The following is a 21,279-nucleotide window of genomic DNA, read 5'->3' as shown; positions in this document are numbered from 1 at the left end:
AAAACGGTGGCGCCAAATTTATTACGCCGCGCGAAAAATTACGCCGCGCGAAAAATTACGCCGCGCGACAAATTAGTTTCGCAAATTTTTCGCCGTTTCGCGAATTTTTTCGCCGTTTCGCGAATAATTCGGCGAAGCGAAACGGGACAAATTCGCTCATCACTAGTTATATAGCCTTAGCAGGTATGGTGAAAGAATGTGTGCATATATTTTATAGTAATTATACGTTAGGCCAACTGGGCTGGGTGTTTTTCCATTTGGCATATTCGTAAGGGTGTATGCTAGTTCTTCACTGGTGATTACTTTATTTAAAGTTTCTACGTCGTTTTCTGAAAATTTTTGGAGGGGGAGTTTATTTAAAAATTGGATGATAGATTCAGAACCCTGGTTCTCTGTGGATGTGTGTGGCAAAGTTGTATAATTTCTGATATGTTTGAAATTGAGAGGTTATCTGGTCTGGGTCGTGAGTTAGGTGTCCGGAGGGAGTTGCTAGGGAAGTTATTCTAGTTTGCATTTTGTGATCTCTTAATTTCTTAGCTAGTAGTGTGTGTTGTTTGTCGCCCTTTTCAATTTTTAGTCCAAATTATGGCCTTCTCTGCTTCTTTATGTTTATATGATGCTAACTCTTTGTGTAATGTGATGATTTGTGAGAGCACAGATTCAGTTTTCAGGGTATTATAGAGATTTTCGAGACTCCGTAATTGTTTTTGTGTAGTCCTCATTACGTTTTTTCTTTAAAGGAAACATATTGGATAAATGGGAAAAACCCTCATTTTGTAGGCAATTATGAATAATATACGGTGCTGGTTTCCCTTTGGGCTAAACATTAATCCTCTCTGTAACAATGGCCCCTTTATTGGAGCTCCCTATAGATCCTATCACTTCTCTGTCGGAGTTTGAAATGAAGAGTGGGCGTGTCCTAACGGTCCCTGCCAGAAGCACAGTAAGAGGGGGAGAGCCAATAACAGCCCTGCAGTCACACAAGCACAGACAGGCTTCAGTTCCCTATCAGGTCAGCCTAGCTGCTGATTGGTTCCTATCCTACAGTGCAGTGTATGGCTCCCCAGCTCATCCAGAGAATTCAGCCAGCAGGAAGTGGAACAGATAGGCGGGACTATTGGGGTTTTTGTGGAATTTCTCAATAAATCAGTTGAAAACACAACATTTTTAAGCACAATCCTTCTATATCTAGAGGAGAATAATTCACTGGTACATTTATAATTTTTATAGGATATGTCTCCTTTAAATGAGAAGTTATGGAGACAAGATGACCTCTGATTGTTGCCTTATGGGCTTCCCAGAGTGTTGGTAAAGAGGAGACCATGCCTTCATTCTCTCTAAAGTAATCTTTGAGATTTGACTCAATCTGCTTAAATACCTCTGGGTTGTGGAGCAGGGTTTCATTTAGTCTCCAATGTGTGCTTTTAGGGGGTAGTTCAGATAGATCTATTGATAGAATTATAGGAACATGGTCTGACCAAGATATAGGTAATATCTCAATTGAGAAGGGCAGTTATATACATGGTTGGGAAATAAAAAAAATAATCTAATTCAGAATGGGATTTATATACATTGGAGTAAAAAGAATATTGACGGGCTGTAGGATAGTTGATTCACCAAGCATCAAATAGTGCTGCCTGTCGGGTTAGCTGTCTGAAAAGTTTGGACATGTTGTGTGCTGTTTGGTCTGGAGAAGAATGGGACCTGTCCATGTGTTAAGAGAAAACCAGGTTGGAATCTCCTCCTATAATTGTGTACTGGTGTGGGGATTGTGTACTGGCGTGGGGCCTGTTGGGCCTTAGAAATTATTTTCTTAAGAAATTTAATTTGGAGTCTGTTAGGAGAGTAGACATTGATAAGTTGTACCAGGGTAGAACCTATTTTGCCTGTCAACACTATGAAATGACCGTTCGGATCAGTCAGGGTGTGCTCAAAGTCTAGAGGACAATCTTTGTGTATCAATATTGCTACGCCTGCTTTTTTTATTGGTCCGAAGGTGTAAATAGCAGTGGGGTAATATTTAGAGTATAGTTTGTGGGAGGTGTTGATTTGAAAATGGGTCTCTTGTATAAGCGCTATGTCTGCTCCTGAGAGTTTAAGCTCCTTCAGAGCCAAGTATCTTTTAGTTATGCTATTCAGACCCTTAACATTAATTGATATTATTTTCCTAATTTACAACTTTATCACTAAGGATAACACTACCTTGGGCAACAAAATGTTCTGTTTCCTTCCCATCAGCAGTACTTTGAATCGTCAGACAGAAAACACATGCCCTGCAAAGTAACCAGCAGTTTCCTTGTGAGGCAAGTGACACAAAGTGACTTGTGGGAAGTAAATTAAGGAGACTTTGTCACCTGCAGTAGTGCAGACTGTGGGTAAAAACATCCTGTGTGCCATTGCCCTACGGGGTTTATTGAGCACAACTGCAGTGTGTAAAGTGCAAGTTTAAGCATGTCTCCATGCCTTTTTCCATAATTCCAACATCATTGCAACCTTGAAACATATTCAAGATAACTCAGAAAAGTCCAGTTGTTTTAAACTTAATTCTACTGGATACTGTATACAGTATTATGACCTGGATGAATTCAGTCAGTCTTGCTGAAAAGTATCTACCAATATAATTTTAGAAACACTTACTAATTTTAGAATCCACTAACTATAGTTAGTGGATTGGTGGGGCAGGACTTCTTTTTATGCTTTTGGTTCATATAGGTTGGGTCACAAGCACATGTATGTCTTTGTTTTTTAAATTGTCACAAGACTTATTGAGCACTGAAATGGAGCCCAGAGACCTGCAGTCACCCTCATGGATACACTTCTGTAAGCTCCCCCTTGTCTACCCACTATTTGTAACACAGTACATTTATGCATTTGAATCTTCACCAAATATTTCTGGTTTGAAAGAATAATAGTGTAGCACACCCTTGGGTGAGACTAATATGTATGGGTAACCCCAGCACACTCACACCCCAATGACAGACCACAATAATTGTTAACAATAAGATCCCTTTTCTTTATTAAGTGTAAGCAGCAGGGATCTGACTATAACTTGACAATATTAAAGCAATATATATAACTATATACCAAAGAACAATAACACAATATAAATTGCTATTATAGAGTATGCAGTAAATAAAAACTTGTAATATGTACTTTATCCTTTAACTTAATTCCCCTGTCACAGTCCCAGATGATTTGTGCATGTTGGGGCCCTTTTTGAGTGTAACTTATTGGCCAATGACGCTGTTCCTTTAATTTTCCAGTTAGCAGTATAAAATACCTCCCAACATTTGAAAAATGAAAAGAGGGACAAAAAGATTTGGCGCGCGCGTAGCGCTGCAAATTTTTTTGCCACGCCCACTTTTGTGGCCACGCCCCCAATTAACACACCCCATTTTTTTCTAAAAATACTCCTTTTATATAGTTGAAATGGTGGGATCAGACGCAAATGTGCTATACCCTCATACTGTGCTACCTAAGGAGTAAGTTATAAGTAAGTTAAGTGAGTTATAACTATTTACCAGTTTTTCCCCCCATACACAGTGCCCCCAATGGCCCAATAGACAGTACCTCCCATACACAGTGCCCCCCATACACAGTGCCCCCCATACACAGTGCCCCCAATACACAGAGCCCCCCATACACAGTGCCCCTCATACACAGAGCCCCTTATACACAGAGCCCCCCATACACAGTGCCCCCATACACAGAGCCCCGCATACACAGTGCCCCCCATACACAGTGCCCCTCATACACAGAGACCCCCCCATACACAGAGACCCCCCCATATACAGAGACCCCCAATACACTCCTTCCTCTTCAGTGGTTCCTCGTCTTATGCGGTTCCTTATGCGGCGGCGACAGGACCTTTTATAAGGTTGCGCCCGTGTGTACGTGTGCTGTCAGTACGCACGGGGCGCAAGCTTTTATAAGTGCCAGGCACCACCGGAGAAGGAGCCAAATAAGGAGAAGACCTGTGCAAGGAGCTGGAGCGCCCATCTTCAGCCAGCGCATCCCGCTATCGCGGATCGTTCCATGAATGTCCCGCATTTCCGTAATCTATTACGGAAATGCGGGACATTCATGGAGCTTTCCGGGACAGCGGGATGCGCTGTAAAAAGCGGGACTGTCCTGCGCAAAGCGGGACAGTTGGGGGGTATAACTCTGACAACTTAGTGAGGAAACCTTTCTTTCCAGGTGAGAAATCACTTGTCAGAGAGTATAGTTCAGCAACCGATGGGTTAACTCCTATGGGTTAATAGTACACAGTTCCCCAATAGTGAGCGATGTTGCAGGTTACTCACAGTCTGTGCCTAAATCACTGTTTCACCTTTAGTAGCAGATCTCAGATGGGACACAGGCAGCTCTGTAATCACCTGTGCCTCTGTGCAGCCTGGGACTTTCCTACCAACAGTAGGCAGCTTCCCCTGCTCCCTTTCTGGCTAGCACTGATAGCTCTTTTACAGGTGCAAGTCCAGAGCTGGGAGAGCAGGGTCAGCTTCTCCCTGTAGCAGCTTCTCCTGGGCCAGGATCTCTGCAGGTGTCTCTCTCTCTCCTCTCCTCTGGCAGCGCTTCTACTCACAGCAGGTTCAGCAGGTACTAGTCAGCAGTTTCTCTCTATCACACACACTTCTCTCCCCTTTTTATAGTCTGGGAGGGTGATCCTCACAACATTTTGCGCCTTTCCTTATCATTGGTGGATTCAAAGCCCCAGCCAGGTCCTCAGCTCTGAGGCATGCTGGGATATGTAGTGCTGTAAACTGTCCATGCAAACTATATATGGAGATACAAGTTTGCTATGGTGAGTAGCTGTTCATGTTTCTTGCTTTAGTTAGGGGTGTTACAATAGGAAGGAAAACCTTTGGGTTGTACCAACATGCTTACCATGCTTTGTAATGAAAAAACATTTTAATGTTACTGTTTATTAGGACTAAACCAGGTTATAAGAGTTTTGTGACAGAAGTTAAACCTCATTGTTTGTATCATAGACTAAGGGCTCTGGCACACGGGGAGATTAGTAGCCCGCGGCAAAACTCCCTGTTCGCGGGCGACTAATCTCCCCGAGTTGCCTTCCCCTGCCATCCCATCGGCGACAATGTAAGTCGCCGGTGGGATGGCAGACGCGGTGGGGCGATTTCGGGAAATCGTCTGCCATCCCGCCGGTGACTTACATGTCACCGGTGGGATGGCAGGGGAAGGCAACTCGGGGAGATTAGTCGCCCGCGAACAGGGAGTTTTGCCGCGGGCGACTAATCTCCCCGTGTGCCAGAGCCCTAAATGAGGGGAGAATATTTATCTGACTATCTCTGTAATGGGCTCTCCGCAAAACCTCTTTTGAATAGTACCAAATGGCCTGGTCGCTTACCAGTCCATTAAGGTCTATGGGAGAGATACAGGAAAGAGCTATGTCACTGTTCTGTTTAAGAGAAAGTATAATCTGTGCTAAGAGTTAATTTCCTCTCATCATAACTGTGCCTTATGCAGCAACTTTACTGAGTTTGCACTGCAGAATAGCTCAAGTTTATAGTGAATCCCTGCAGGGCACATGGTGCATCCCAAGATGGCTGCTGTATAAGAAATCTACACAGTCTGATCAGCACTCTACCTGATTATGGGTTTCTTCTCACAGTTCAAAGAAATTGTTTGTCATTTACTTATATTTCATGTATGTTACCTTATATGGTTTGTTATTGTTATGGATGTCTGATACCAAAGGTCTTTTTAGGTAAAAAGGTAATGTTTATTAGACATGGGTTCTAAATAAAAGATGGAACAAAAATTTTGAGAAAAACATGTTTTCCCATGATAGTATTCTTTTAATGTGCGTTTTCAATGATGGTTCTTGTGTTATTGCATTATGCTGTCTACACTTTCCTGTTCCTTCAGCCATATTGTTTCTTGTTTTCCATACCGTGCTGTGCTGTGTTTAGTGGTGATCATTATTTTTTTGTAAAGTGAAAACACATAAGCTATTTTTTGTTTATCTTGACACGTGTTACCAAGGACTTGGTGAAATGGGTGCAAATAGTGATGTAAGAACTGTTCTGATTTCTTTCAACATTATCTGAATGTACGCAATCCAGATCCTAAACGTTTTTAACCCTAAAGAACCTTTAATAAAGTACAAAAGCAATAAGTGCAAAATATATCAGTCCACTTTATAAGCTTTATGGGGCAGGGACCTCCATCCTCTTGTCTCTTTGATTCTTAACTTATTGCAACTGTACCTTGTATTTATTTGTATTTATTTGTATACTTTGTATTTATCTATTATTATTTTAATAACCCCTTGTTGTATTATTCTATTCTATTGTACAGCGCTGCGTACATAAGTAGCGCTTTATAAATAAGGATATACATACTGTTACAAATATTCTTTCTCTAATATATTTGTGTAAGTACTTTGGTTAACAAACACCACTCACCAAGCTGATATTTAAAGTATATTTAATGTGTGGCAATAAGTTACAGAAGCTACATACAAATTACCAATTGTTTAGCCAGTCAAAAAAACGTTGACAGCTTACCAATACAATACAAAGTATAAATATGTATTCATTTAAAGTATTGAATGTGTATGCATGTGTGTGTCAGGGCTGTGTGAATGTGAGAGTGTGTTTAAGTAAGTATATAAGTGTGAGACCAGCCTTTTATATATAACCCTGTTGGAAAACCCCTGCCCCACTGTATTACCCCTAAGACGTTCCATATGTTTCCTATAACGTAATCACATTCCAGACTTAAGGAACAATGGGGTATGTGAGGTATTGTGTGAATGGTAAGTCAGTTGCAAAGTCAGTTGCACACTTGTAACATGTTAACCCGTTCAGGCCTGGAATATAACTTATTTTCCAATATGTAATATTTAACAACAGTAAATAACAGATAAACTGTATTTAATGCAATGGTTTTAGTTTTAATGTTGGACATTCATATTAAAAGTGTGACCATACCACACTCCTGTAAAATAGGATCTCACTCCCTTATACCTGTGGCAATCCAGAAGACCTGGCCTCTTTGCTAATGGAACATACTGGGAACTGGGATTTACAGTGCGGTGCCTCCACCTAGTGGGCACTGAGGAGCACATCTCAGGGGATTCCACTAATAAAAGAAAACACCCAGAATTTGCAGCATTAATGAACTTTGTGTAAAAATAAAGAAATGCATCTAACATCTAATACAATTAACAATCCTATCTCATCAATTTGACTCCACACCATAGCTCTCTGGGTCCTCTTTTCCCAGATGGCCTCTGAGGCTTCCAGCAAATCAGGTGTCTTCCCTAATTGAGCTGGATGGTGTCACAGGCAGAAGAGGGGAGAGGATTCTCCAAACCTCCACACAGTTATTAGTCGGCATTGTCAGCCCAGCTGGATACTGCAGGGAATTATTGAAATGATGCCCAGCCCATGTAGACTAAAATGAGTAAACTGATTAAAACAGAAATGTGTTTATAATTAAACTTCTTTGCTAAAATATAATTTTCCAGTGAAATAGGTAAATAGATTTTTTAAATGGTTAATTTTCCATTTTCCAAACAAACAGTCTCACTAGCAGTAACAACTGCTATCAGAGATATTCAAAGAGACCTAAATGATCTAGGGGAACGCACAGATAAACTTGAGACCTTTACTGACGACATAGCCCAAAGACTAGCATCGCTAGAGGATGAAAACTACACTCTGAGGGAGGAAATGGCACACCTTAGAGATACATGCGAAGACCTGGAAAACAGGTCAAGAAGGCAAAATTTAAGACTCAGAGGTATACCCGAAGCCATAGGAAATGCAGACATTCCAAAATACCTCATGGACCTATTTACCCACTTGTGCCCAAACATACCCATAGATCTATGGCGCCTAGACAGAGCGCATAGATCCCTGGCATCAAAACCCCCGGACAATAAGACACCAAGGGACATTATTGTACGAAGGGAAAGAGAAACTACTTTCTGCGACACGGTCTACATCAGCTGTGGACTTCCACAACCATAAAATACAAATATATGATGATCTCTCGCCCGTTACCCTGGCTAAACGAAGGGAACTTAAACAAGTAACTGAAAGACTAAGAGAATGTAAGATCCCATACCGCTGGGGTTTCCCTTTCAAGTTAATTGTCAACCACCGGGGCACTACCCACACCTTACTCAATCCCGCTAAAGGGAGTAAACTGCTGGCAGCACTAGGCCTTCAACCGGGAGGTCGCATACCACCAACACAAAACTCACCGCATAAACTGGCTCCAACTCCCCAATGGACCAGAATCCCGGTTACAATACGACTTGCATTAAGCCCTTCTCCTCCAACAACAGGCTAACAGAGATCCCATGATTTGTACCACGCCAACGTTCTTACTAATCTCTCGCCTACCGGTCTCCTTCTCTCTTTGAAAGTCCTCCGCTGAGATGCTCGATCGGTGAGTGCTATCCCCACCGACTCCTCACCCTCTGAACTATAGAGCTAAAAGCTCTTCCAGGCTCACAAATGACTAGCTCATATGAGTTGAAACCACAATTTTCCAATGTGGCAAGTCGCCCAGCAGGCGACTCTCTTGCACTACACCTACTAGGAATGGTTTTACAGTTATGTATGTTTTTGGTTTCCCCCATGTCAGCCTTGATATATGTTTCACTTAAATGTTTAATATGCATGTTCCCCATAGGTAACGACTCTAGGGGCACTTCGATCACCACAATTACTCCACACACCAAGCAACTATATATGCTCCATAATCTTGTCATAGGCCCCCAGTTGACTGGAGGACTCACCCTCCTCCTTCAATCTAGCTCCAAACACCCCACATTTCCATGGTTAAGTTAGTGTCATTGAATGTCAAAGGGCTAAACAGCATCACCAAGAGATATCTAGTCGCTTTCATTCAGGAAACACACTTTGATGCAAACAGATCCTGCAAACTAAGCTCTAGATACTTCCCCACGAGTTTCTCCGCTTCCAATTCCCATAAAAAGGCCAGGGTTGCGATATTAATTCATAAAGATTGTCCCCTTATGGTAAATCAGGTTATTGCAGACCCTGAAGGTCACTACTTATTACTATCAACATCTCGCATCCTATAAAGACATATGCACTCAGCTTCGAACTTTAGAACAAACCTACACCACCAACCAATCTGAAACAATATTACTACAAATCATACAATTGCGGCGAAAGCTGAAAGCATTAAAATATAAGGAAGCTGAAAAATCTATCATTTGGACAAAACAACTATATTATGAAAAAGGAGATAAGCAACATACACTATTAGCGAGGAAACTAAAAGAACAGAAAGCAGCCACCAAAATAACATCCATCCAATCCCCTACAGGCCAACTAACGTACAATCCCAATCAAATTGGACAAATATTTTACGATTGCTATCACAAACTCTATAACCTTGACCTAAGTTTGCCACCACACGAGGACTCAGGGCCAGACCCATTAACTAGATTTCTCAATGAAGCCAAACTCCCCAAACTCTCAGATCTAGACCTTTAGGCCCTCAATAGCCCAATCACCTCCGAAGAAATAGCAGCTACACTTAAATCAATGCCTAGTGCTAAAACTCCAGGCCCTGATGGACTCCCATATAAGTACTATAAGACCTATTTGCACATTCTCTCACCTTTTCTTTTTTTTTTAAAGGTAGATTTTATTCGTTTTACAAAATCAAAACAAACAACAAAAGTAGATGCATGAATGTCGCTATACATTTTGTTACAATAAAGTAAGAAGTCGTTTAACAGTGTCGTCGTTATTACTGTACACAGTATAGTATTCTATCATTGGTGGCAGGCGTGCCTATGTGGGGTTGTTTGGTACCAGCATATGTTAAGGTTGCTGGCCTTGAGGGTCTGGGTTACACCAATCACTCCACACTTTTTCGAATTTGTCCATCGCTCCCCTTGTTTCATATGTGAGTTTAATAAGCGGAAGAGCGCTATCTACTAACTGTCTCCAGAAGTTCAGTGAAGGTAAGTTATTCCCCATCCAGTGCATAATAACTGTCTTTTTTGCGTAAAACATAAGAGTGCGGAATCTAATTCTGGCTGCATTGGTGGGGAGGATATCGTCAATGACCCCCAATAGGCAGACTACAGGGTCAATTATTCGGGGGGTGCCCAGCTCTTGAGCCATAGTGCCCATTACATCCTTCCAAAATCTGTTTATAGGGGGACATGCCTCTCTCACCTTTTCTAACGGAGATGTTCAATGGTTATCTCCAGGGTACACCCATCCCTGACACCACCCTTACCTCCTACCTGTCCTTACTCCCTAAGCAAGGTAAAGACATAACTCTATGTACAAATTACAGGCCAATAGCCCTACTAAATTCAGACCTGAAACTTTTCTCCAAAATTTTAGCAAATCGTTTAGCCCCTATCCTCCCCCGCCTGATCCATAAGGACCAAGTAGGATTTATCCTAGGCCAGCAAGCCGGGGATAACACTAGAAGGGTCATCAATCTCCTAGAAATAGCCAAAAAAACAAAACAGCCAACACTCCTTCTGGGATTGGATGCCGAAAAAGCATTCGATCTCCTAAGTTGGCCCTTCTTGTTTGCCTTATCACAGCACCTAAATCAATCTGGGCCCTATCTGAAAGCACTTTCCAGCTTATACAGTACCCCACGCACATATTTAAAGCTCCCAAGCCAAACCCAGAAACCCATACCAATTTCAAATGGTACCAGGCAGGGGTGTCCCCTCTCCCCCTTACTGTATGCACTTAGTATTGAACCATTGGCAGCAGCAATCAGAAACAATCAAGATGTCACAGGGGTCAAAATATCTGACAGTCAGTATAAGGTATCATTGTTTGCAGATGATGTGTTACTAACAATAACTAACCCTTTGACATCTCTACCCACCCTGCACAAAATCTTAAAGGAATATAGTATTCTCTCAGGCTATAAAATCAATCTGAACAAAACCGAGGCCCTATCAGTCAACCTACCTTCTACCATCTCAGACATTCTGCAAGCTAAATTTAAATACAACTGGAAGCCAAGCTACATCACTTACTTGGGAACAAAAATCTCTCCGGACTACAACAAACTATATGACCACAACTTCACTCCATTACTCAACCAGACCAGAATGGCCTTACAAAGATGGTCAAAGAGCCCACTTTCATGGTTTGGGAAAATAGCAGCGCTCAAAATGAACATTCTTCCTAAATTTCTATACTTATTTGAAACTTTGCCCATACCTATCTCTCCCAAGATACTTAAAGACACGCAAACAATGTTTCATAAGTTTATATGGGGAAATAAACGGCACAGAATAGGCAAAATGACCCTGACAACATCCATGAGGCACGGAGGTTTAGGAGTCCCACAACTACAGAAATACTATGAGGCAACCCACCTCCGCCAAATACTGGCCTGGTCCCAATGGGAACCCCCCACAATATGGAGCCAAATTGAAAATACATTGTCTCCGGTGGGCCATCTCAATGCTCGAATCTGGTCCTCCACGAAACCTACAACGCCCATGTCAGGTCTCCTTCGAGCCACCCAACATACTCTGAACATATGGAACAAACTTAAAACTAAACTCAAGCTAAAATCAACGTTTCCCTTAAACACAATCTATCTAAACAATCCAGACTTCGCACCAGGACTACATCAGGACTTCTATAACAGATGGCAAAGGACGGGCCTCCACACGATCAAAGACCTTATGAATAAATCTACACATTCTCCCCTACTATATCTGGACTAAAAAAACAAGTTTCCAGGCGTCCAACTGAGACAGTTTGAATACTTTCAAGTGCGACATTTTCTACAACCATATATCCTACAAGCTAAAACATCACCTCCCTTACCTTTTGAGTCCCTGGCACTGCAAGGCCTACCACAAAAAGGCCTAATTTCAAGGATATACAGAATGCTGGCATCAATAAATGGGCCAATTGGCTACCAACACAACCAACCGCAGAAGACTGGGACGCAATCTGGGCCAACTCCAGGAAAATGGTCACATGTACCAGACAAAAAGAGAACATTTACAAGATACTGATGCACTGGTACTACACTCCAGATAGACTCCATGCCCTCTTCCCAGACCACCCCAACGCATGCTGGAGACTTTGCGAGGACGTAGGCACCCTATACCATATCTTCTGGACTTGTCCTAAGATACAGACTCTTTGGGACAACGTAGCAGGTCTACTAACAAGTCTAACCACCCAGGTCCTACCGAAAGACCCAATAACCTATCTGCTGGGGAGGCCTTTCCCTGAACTTCCCAAATACTCCCAGATCTTAGTGAACCACATTCTAACTGCCACTCGAATAGCTATAGCAGCTAAATGGAAAACTATAGATCCTCCCACTATATCCGAAATTATAGCCAGAGTAAACAGCAACAGATGATTTGAGGACAAAATAGCATTTATACAAAACAAATCTGCTAACTTCCAAAAGATCTGGTCTATTTGGGTGTTCAGGGGCCTCGCCAACTAATCGCCAACTAATTGCTCAATAATGTGTGCAGAATCACTCTCATGAAGCTAACATGCCCTAGTCATAAACTCTCTTGACTGATCAACATATACCTTTAAAACCAATAAGGCTGACAGTTACTGTTTCCCTTCCCTTTTCCCTTCCCCCCTACCTAATTCTCCCAGGTTTTTTCTTATGCCCTTTTCAACAAATTCCATACCTTCCCTTTCTCCCCCTTCCTTCCCCCTTCCTTCGCCCCTCCTTCATTCAACTCTCACTTTCCTTTAAAGCTAGATACTATACCAGAATATGGAAAGTATATCCTGTTTACTATGTACATGTCATTGTTCCAAATGGATCTCCATCAGACGACAGTCTAAAATGTCAATGTTTACCCCCTCCCCCCATCTTCCTTTCTGTGAAATGTGAAAGTCATTTTACAGAGTTACAGAAATGTCCCATATATTTGCTTTGTTATACTTTCCCCACAGTGTAAAGATGCCATTACTTTTTATTGGAAAGAATTGGAGCAGAGCAGTTTCTTGGGACAGTAGGATAAAGGTGGAGAAATGATTTGATTTATTAGCAAGATTAATAAAATGTTTTGCATTCTCTAAAAGTCATGAAGCATTTTGGAATATCAAAAAATTTTCAGAACCTTAGGAAAAGATTTATTAATTAAACAAATGAAAAAAACATGAAAGAAAATTCTGGGAACATTTTTTTACAATTCAATTTTTTGTAGAAAAAAATCCTATAGCAGAATAATGATATGTGTGGAGTAAAGGTGATTTATTAAGCCCATATACATATGTACAGGGCAAATTTACAAGGGCAAAGTTTCAGGCCCTCCTGGGCCCTTTATAAATCCTAGTGTTTTACATTAGGAATACAACATATAAATGATCATTTGGGAGATTACAACCATTTGGTTGCATACAAACATTTTAAAACTCATGTTTATTGTTATAACTTCATTTCATCTGATACTGAAAATACAAAAGGAAATCCTTATAAAGATGTATAAAAAGGCAAACAAAACTTTCATTCTTGGTTTGCTGAATATCTACGTGTGTTGATTTGCTGTTGTTGCATTTTCTGCAAGAAGTCCATAAATTGATGGGCAATACTGTTTATAGAGGTTCTCCACTAATGTATTACTCCCTATAACTACAGTCTTCTTCTCACCGCTATTCATATAATTCCAGAGATGCAAAGCATACGAATTATCAAAAGTTGGTATTTTATCCCAAACCTCAAAGTATCTTTTCCAGCCTCCATATGATATAGGATAGATGCGCTCAGGGTGCAGGAAGGAGATATTTCCACATACAATATTGTCTAGAGATTTAAAGGCAGATAATTCACATGACTGTTTCAGAACCCGTGTAAACAGAGTTGGGCCTTGATTTCCCCACACATTTCCATTGTAATTCTGTACAAAGTCATTCAAACTTGTCCAGGCAAAACTGTGATGAGGAGTGAGACCAAAAACACTACTGCCAGATGTCTGGTCATGCTCGGCAGTCAGAAAGTTTATTTCTGGGATTGGTCGTATTGAAATGACATCAGAATCAAAATAAAAACCACCATATCTCCACATCATAGCCATCCTGCAGCCATCTGAGAGGTTATGGATCCAGAACTTTTCTTTTTTAGGATCAGCCTGAAAGAGTATAACCCAGAAACATCAGCAATTAAACAGTATTACAATTTTTCTTATACTTGATTTTTCAGTCCTGTATTTTGCTTTATTTTATTGCTTTCATAATAACATCATTTTGAGACCATAAAGCCAGAAAGGTTTATCTTTGCTATTCCCAATATATCGGCTGTGTGCATAAGGGAAAAAGTGGGCAATCACCCCAGAAGTTCTTAAAAGAAAGATAAGACTTTTTGCTTGAAATTACGACTGAATATTTGTCTCAACATATATTATACACCATATTAGATGAAAGTACTGTGTATACATGAATGAGGCTTCCCAATCCCTTCTACAACTAGTGCAGAGATTTCTTAAGGTCCCCATACATGGCCGATTGTAGCTGCTGATATCGGTCCCTTGGACCGATATTGGCAGCTTAACGGCCCATGTAGGGGCAGAATCGAGCGCCATACCGATTGATATCTGACCTTAAATTGGCCAGATATCGATCGGGCAGGTTAAAAGATTCAGTTGGATCGGGGACCGCATCGGCTAGTTGATGCGGTCCCCACGGATCTTCACGTGTATGGGCACCTTTAGATTTGGTCAATCAAGGTAAGTTATATGGGTAAATTGAATTGTAATGTCATCATAGGAGAAGTATATCTGAAAATATCTAGTATAAATAAATTTGAAGCAACTGGACTTGTTTAGTAATCATTGAAGACGTTTCACTACTCATCCGAGCAGCTTCTTCAGAACTGAAGAAGCTGCTCGGATGAGTAGTGAAACGTCTTCAATGATTACTAAACAAGTCCAGTTGCTTCAAATTTATTTATACTAGATATACCATGACCTGGATGAATGAAAATCTTCATAGACATATATCTGAAAATGTCTACAATACAAGAAAATGCTTTCATTTGAAATAAACATACCTTCAGAAACCACTTGAGGAGTGGTGTATCCTTAAATAATTCCTGCATTCTGAGTGGGAAGATGTAGACATTCTGAAAAGATGACAGAGATGGAAATGTTTTCTTTGCTTGTTTCTCATCCTCTTCTGTGTTAATGTCAGTCAAACCTTTCATGAAGAAAACCACCGGTCTATCAGTGTACACACGGGCCGCTGACTCAATAGCACACAGCACTAAAGATGGTGGCTCCATTCTGTCTGTAGTCTCCAAAAATATAATCCCATTCCCTTCTTTTAGAATTCCCTGTGGATTTATACTGGTGTTGGTAAAGGGGGTTGAGATGGAGGAAAGAATATAAGGAAGGATTGATTGCTTTTTGGTGGTCTTGTAGATGAAACCCAAGGTTATTGCAGAAACTAGAAAGCCAAACACCTTTAATCGATTCATCCTTCTAATATGTATTTGTTTATGACAGTCCACCTGCAGAACATGTGCATATGATTAACATAAATATAATATGAACAGGATATCATAAATATGTTCATGGGTGGATTTTGGCTGCTCTCCTTCCTTCTTCCTCACCTTCTAATGCTGCAGCTGATTAGCCATTGATTTTAAGATTTATATCAATGGCAAACCCCTTATATATCAGCTGTGTTGTTCGATTCTGTCACATATATTGTTACTGCGATAAATAAAGTTGGAATTTTCATGGCGCAAATTCAAAAAAGTTGAGCTTCTTATGACTTTTGTCAGGTCAACTTTTCCTTGTGACTTTTTTTTAGTAAATATCAGGCATGACATAGAATAAGCAAGATGACATGAAAATCAATATAACAGATAAAACAAGCAGATTCCTCTCAAATGTCATGAAAAGTTCACAACAACAACAACAGTGAAATACAGTTATTAATCTCTCTTACGCTGCTTGGAACAGAAAGCTGAAAGCAAAGAAATACAAACAGTGAAAAGATAAAGAAAAAGTAAAGAAACATCTAAATAGGGAAAACTAAGGTTAAATTGATGACCTGGTAGCTAGAAATGTATATCTGTAACTGATAAGATATCTAGAAAAACAGAGCAGCTATCAATAAAATGTTGTCTATTTTTCATATCTAAATGCTTCCTGGAAGCAAAGAGATCTTGGGTGTGACAATATATCTTTCAATATAATATGAACATACAGGTAGCAGCCATTGTCCCGAAATGAAATGGAAGAGCTTGATTACAAACTACTTTATTTTCAGGGCAATTCTTCAAGTCCAATAACATCTAGAGTGATAGGGTATATATGTAAATATACCCCCCTAATCTATTACTGTAGTTTCCCATTAAAAAGAGAACCTTAGGTTTGTTATTTCTGGAGAATTAAAAGAATAATTTCTTGTCTAAATGGTCAATAATCTTCTTTTAAATGTTATAAACCTTCTTTTATCCACCCAAGACTCTGAGGTCTATAAATATCATTATTATTCACAGCTTTTGACTAAATTTCCTTTTTGTAAAGTGAAGCTATTTTTTGTTTATCTTGTGTAACATGTGTCACCAAGGACTTGTTGAAATGGGTGCTAATAGTGAAGCATGCACTGTTCCAATGTCTTTCAACATTATCTAAATGTACACAATCCAGACCCTAAACTTTTTAACCCTAAAGGATCTTTTAATAAAGTAAAAAACTAATAAAGTGCAAAATATATCAGTTCACTATGTTTTCTGCACACAGCGTTTTCCTAGAATGTCACTGTAATTGAATGCCCTGCAGACCAGCATACAATGTTAATGCCAGATGCAATTGCAGGCACAAAGATATGGGCAGGTTCATAAAAGTTGCTCATTTGTGTGTGTGTTGCCTCTACGGCATAAAGAGTAGTATATAGTACTTTATAGTATATAGTATACAGGCAGAACTTGTTTTTTTTTGTAGATGGCAGCCAGCACGGCACCTTGAATCTGTTTTAAAATAGTGCAGGTTCTCCAATGGCCACTTCCCATTGGTATATTCAACCAAGAACTATCTGGAACAACACCACTTGTATTCTTATTTAAAATGCCTTTATTGCACACTTCTTTAGGGCATTACAGCAACGTTTCAGGCCATGTGTGGCCTTTTATCAAGCATACAGACAGAACATGGGCATGCACGTAGCACTACCAAGTGTGAATTTACAAGAATGTTATTTAGTGTGCAAAAGAAAGCTGTACCTACTCCACAGCAAATCAGATGTTAGGTACAAGGATCCCTGTTTTTGTGTGTTCTTCCTGCTGCACCTTGCACCTCATGCACTATAAAAGGTGCCACCGGCACTTTGGTGTAAAGTGCACTTATACAATTGCAAATATGTTCTTTGGCGCAGCTTGTTAATAACCATGACCAAGGTGAAGACAACAAGGTCAGTCATTCGAACACTGAATTATTTACTGTATCATACTCAATTGGAAACACAGGCTTTTTTTCTAAGTTGGTAATGGGAATTATTTTATTTTCTCTATGAGCTTACCAAAATGTGTTTTGTGCTATAGTGCAAAGATGGAATAATGAAAAGACAAAGCATAAGCGTATTCCCATAGTAAATGCTTAAAAAAAACCTATTCGATGTGTTTATAGTTTTTACTAAAACTTGCAATGCAAATGCACTGGTGCTACCATTTAAATGATGTATTCACCTGCATCTATAGAGCTTTTTCACAATGAGAACGGTTGCAAGAAATTGCTAGATTATTGCCTTTCTTTGCTCTTCAAATCCTTGTGCTACCACCCAACTTTTCATACTATCCACTTCCACTGCTAACTCTTATCCCTTTCTATCTTGCTGTTCCTTTTCTTCCATCTATGGAACTCTCCCTCAAGCTCCTTAAACATAAAGTATATCCTACCTTTTGGAGCACTAGAAATGTATCTGGTCCAAGCTTGGCACTCAAAATCCAATGTCCCTGGCTGCATAAGAGTAAGTCTTACCTTCTTATACAGTATGTGCTTGTATGTTCCCCACCCACTTATTTTGTAAGCTGTAATGGGCAGTGGCCTCCTTCACTTAGCACATGGACTTATCTATATATCTATATATCTCATCTGTGCTCCCTGTTTGTATTTTACTGTACTGTAAAAATGTACAGCGCTGCTTATACTAGTAGCTCTATATAAATAAAGTTATACATGCATACAGTAAATACATGCTGTTCTGTTACACCCACACAAAATAATGCTGCTCCTTAAGCACATTGGCAATCATAGCTGTGGCTCTGAATTTAGCAATGTGGAAATCATTAATGCAAAGATTATACAGCACAGTAAGTTAAAAAAAAAAAGCAGCAGGTTCATTCTTAAGCAAGCTGTACCTGAACTGCAGCAATCATTAATTATTGTATTAGTTAATTGCAAACTGTGTTTATAAAAGCACTGTGGGAGACACAGGTCACTGGAATCCTGCTCTTTGTTTGTAACTGACTATATATATGGCAAAATGTTAAAATTAACATAATAAAAGTTCATTGTTGGAACTAGACAATTTACACACATGTAGTGATGAGCGAATCTGTCCCGTTTACCTTCGCTGGAAAATTTGTGAAACAGCGAAATTGCTGCGCGTCAAAGTCAAATTGACAATTCTTTTGATGCTTGCGACAATTCTTTTGATGCGGGTGACAATTTTTGGGTGCCAGTGGCGAAACGTGGAAATTCGCCAGTGGCGAAACGTGGAAATTCACTGTGAATCCATGCCTGGCGAAACATGCCCACCACTACACACATTTCATTATTGGTGGAACAAGTCTTCCTGTTCCCTTATAGCTTGATTTCTCTTAAACGTTTACATGTTGAGTAACCAGCAACAGCATGTAGGGAATGTACAGTCTGCATTATGATTCACTTTCACTAATTGCTACAAGTAACTCTGATTAGGCTCTCCCTTCTGTTTCAGAGCAAATAAGAGGTGGGTGTAGTTATTTACTGTAACAGTATTCTGGAACTGTGCCTGATGAGACTGATACAGTATCTCCGTGTAGTAACACCCAGAGCTGCAGTTATACAGTAACCCACTCACATCTCTCTGGATTGATATTAGTGAAATATTTGGGGTTTTTGAGACCTATTGAATGGTATTAAATATAACTGTTCAGTACCCCAGGAACACCTCTGCTGGTGATGGATGTCTTCTGACAAGTTCTCAGTGTTCAATAGCCATTGGCATGTAATAAATAATAATATGTTAATTTTTTTTGCCACGACAAAAAAGTCGCCAAAAATGTCACTGATACAAAAAATGCTCATTAACTTTAATGCATTGGGAGTGAGAAAACACACCCATTGACTTTAATGCATTTGGATCAAAAAAAGTTGCATGTAAAATTTGACGCCTATAAACTTCAATGCATTTTGCAAATTTTTTGCCGTTTCGCAAATTTTTTAGCAGTTTCATGGATTTTTCAATGAAGCAAAACGGGATAGATTCACTCATCACTAACAACACAACAATAATAGAGCTTTATTGGGAATATAACTGCCATAAGTGGACAAACTATGCTGAATGAAAAAAATGTTCTTTGCATAATATAATTTGTGCAAATCTGTACCAAAAAAAAATCATTGCCAGGTATGTTTTAATATCAAGTGGCAAAAATCAAGGGCAAAAATCAAGTGCAAAACCCAGACACAAAGTGCCAAGTTGATTGCATTTTGCACCTTCCCTTGGTGATTTGCTGTTGTGTCTACATGAAAAAGTTGCAGCTCTCTCCATGTTCTGCATACAGGAAGTGTGGGAATTAGGCAGCACTTGTTCACTCCTAGCTTCAGGGTCGGCTGGGACACCGGGAAAAAACCCACCACCACAGGTGTCCCTCCCCTGATGCATTTCACTTACGTGCACTCAGTCCCGGTGGGCCCTGCACCGTCATTCCAACCCTGCCTAGCTTGCATGTTAGTTAGTGGGTGCAAGGAACTGGGCTCAATTTAGCCTGTGAGTGCTATGATCTGTGCCTTATTGCATATTTTTAATCCTGCACAAGATGCAAAGCTCATATTGCATCACAAAAAGGGCTAGGCACAAGTGCTTTATGCATGGGGTGCTACACACTGCAAAGGGGAGCCCCCATTTGCACCTTCATTTTTTGTAGCTTTCATTCTGTCAATGAGTTTTATTACATTTCTCTTTAGGATCACTAGGGGTATTCTCACCTTCTCAGCCCATACTGGGTCAAACCAAAAAGGCTAAGGCTAAACCCACCTCCCCCAACTGATGAAAGGCTGGAAAGTTGCTGTGAACAACTTTGTAGGCATTTTATTTATTTTTATGTATTTTCATGTCATTTATATAGCATCAACACATTTCTGTAGTGCTTTACAGAGATTATTCATTATTCACATCAGTCCCTGCCCCAGAGGAGCTTACCATCTAAGGTCCTTATGACATTCAGACACACTATGGTCAATTTAGTCAGAAGCCAATTAACCTCTCTGTATGTTTTTGGAGTGTGGGAGGAAACCAGAGTACCTAGAGGAAAGCCATGCAGACATGGGAGAACATACCAGTTCCTTGCAGATAGTGCCCTGCCTGGGATTGAACTCTTGGCGAATCAATGGTGAATCAATGGCGAATCACAGATCAACAATACGAGCTGCCCTTGATACTGGTAAAGCTGATACCCCAATAGCAGCACATTTTCTCCAACACAAACATTCTCTTGCCCCCCCCCCCCGTAGGGGTGGCAACCGTGAGAAACTTCTGCTACAACTTGAACAACTTTGGATACACAGATTGAATACTCTGAACCCTTTTGGACTTAATGAATTTGTGTCTTATTCTCCTTTTTATTTGCCTTGAATAATTTTGTTTTGCCTTAAACGCTGATCAATAATCTTTCCTTGTCCTACTACAGCTTCACCAATTCTTTTTTGGTGTACATAGTCTCTTTATTGATATATGTGTATCTTAATCACCCGGATACCTAACACCTTTTCCCAGTGGGCACCTAACACCTTTCCCAGTGGGCACCACTATTCTCATTCTAATACACAGCTATACTCCTTTTCATAGGTGGGCACGCACATATAGTCCAATTACCCGGCTCGCACCACTGCCCATTGTGAGTTTGACTCGTTAGTAATTTTATTTTATATACATCTATATACATTTACAATTATTTGTTCTCCTTTTGCTGCATTATGGTTGTCATTAAGCCCATGCACCCTGAATACTACGCCACATTAAAGGTGGATATCTGCGGAACGGGACATTGCTAAATTCCCCCATAACACAGATGATATAAAGGGGT

The 21,279-nt window shown here is 40.2% G+C and overlaps 1 protein-coding gene across 1 annotated transcript; it reads right to left on the bottom strand.

The window, feature by feature from the left end:
* Nucleotides 1-12,943: 12,943 nt before the first annotated feature.
* LOC100494545 (alpha-1,4-N-acetylglucosaminyltransferase) lies at nucleotides 12,944-17,940 on the bottom strand. The gene is made up of 3 exons (XM_002935076.5): nucleotides 17,887-17,940; nucleotides 15,034-15,492; nucleotides 12,944-14,116 (listed from the first exon to the last, which is right to left on the bottom strand). Exons 2-3 carry the CDS (start codon nucleotides 15,457-15,459, stop codon nucleotides 13,517-13,519), a joined length of 1,026 nt encoding a protein of 341 aa, XP_002935122.3. The 5' UTR covers nucleotides 15,460-15,492; nucleotides 17,887-17,940; the 3' UTR covers nucleotides 12,944-13,516.
* Nucleotides 17,941-21,279: the final 3,339 nt, after the last annotated feature.

This window comes from Xenopus tropicalis, chromosome 5, assembly GCF_000004195.4.
Source record: "Xenopus tropicalis strain Nigerian chromosome 5, UCB_Xtro_10.0, whole genome shotgun sequence".
Classification (NCBI taxonomy): Eukaryota; Metazoa; Chordata; class Amphibia; order Anura; family Pipidae; genus Xenopus; species Xenopus tropicalis.
This window is presented reverse-complemented; position numbering and strand designations above follow the sequence as displayed.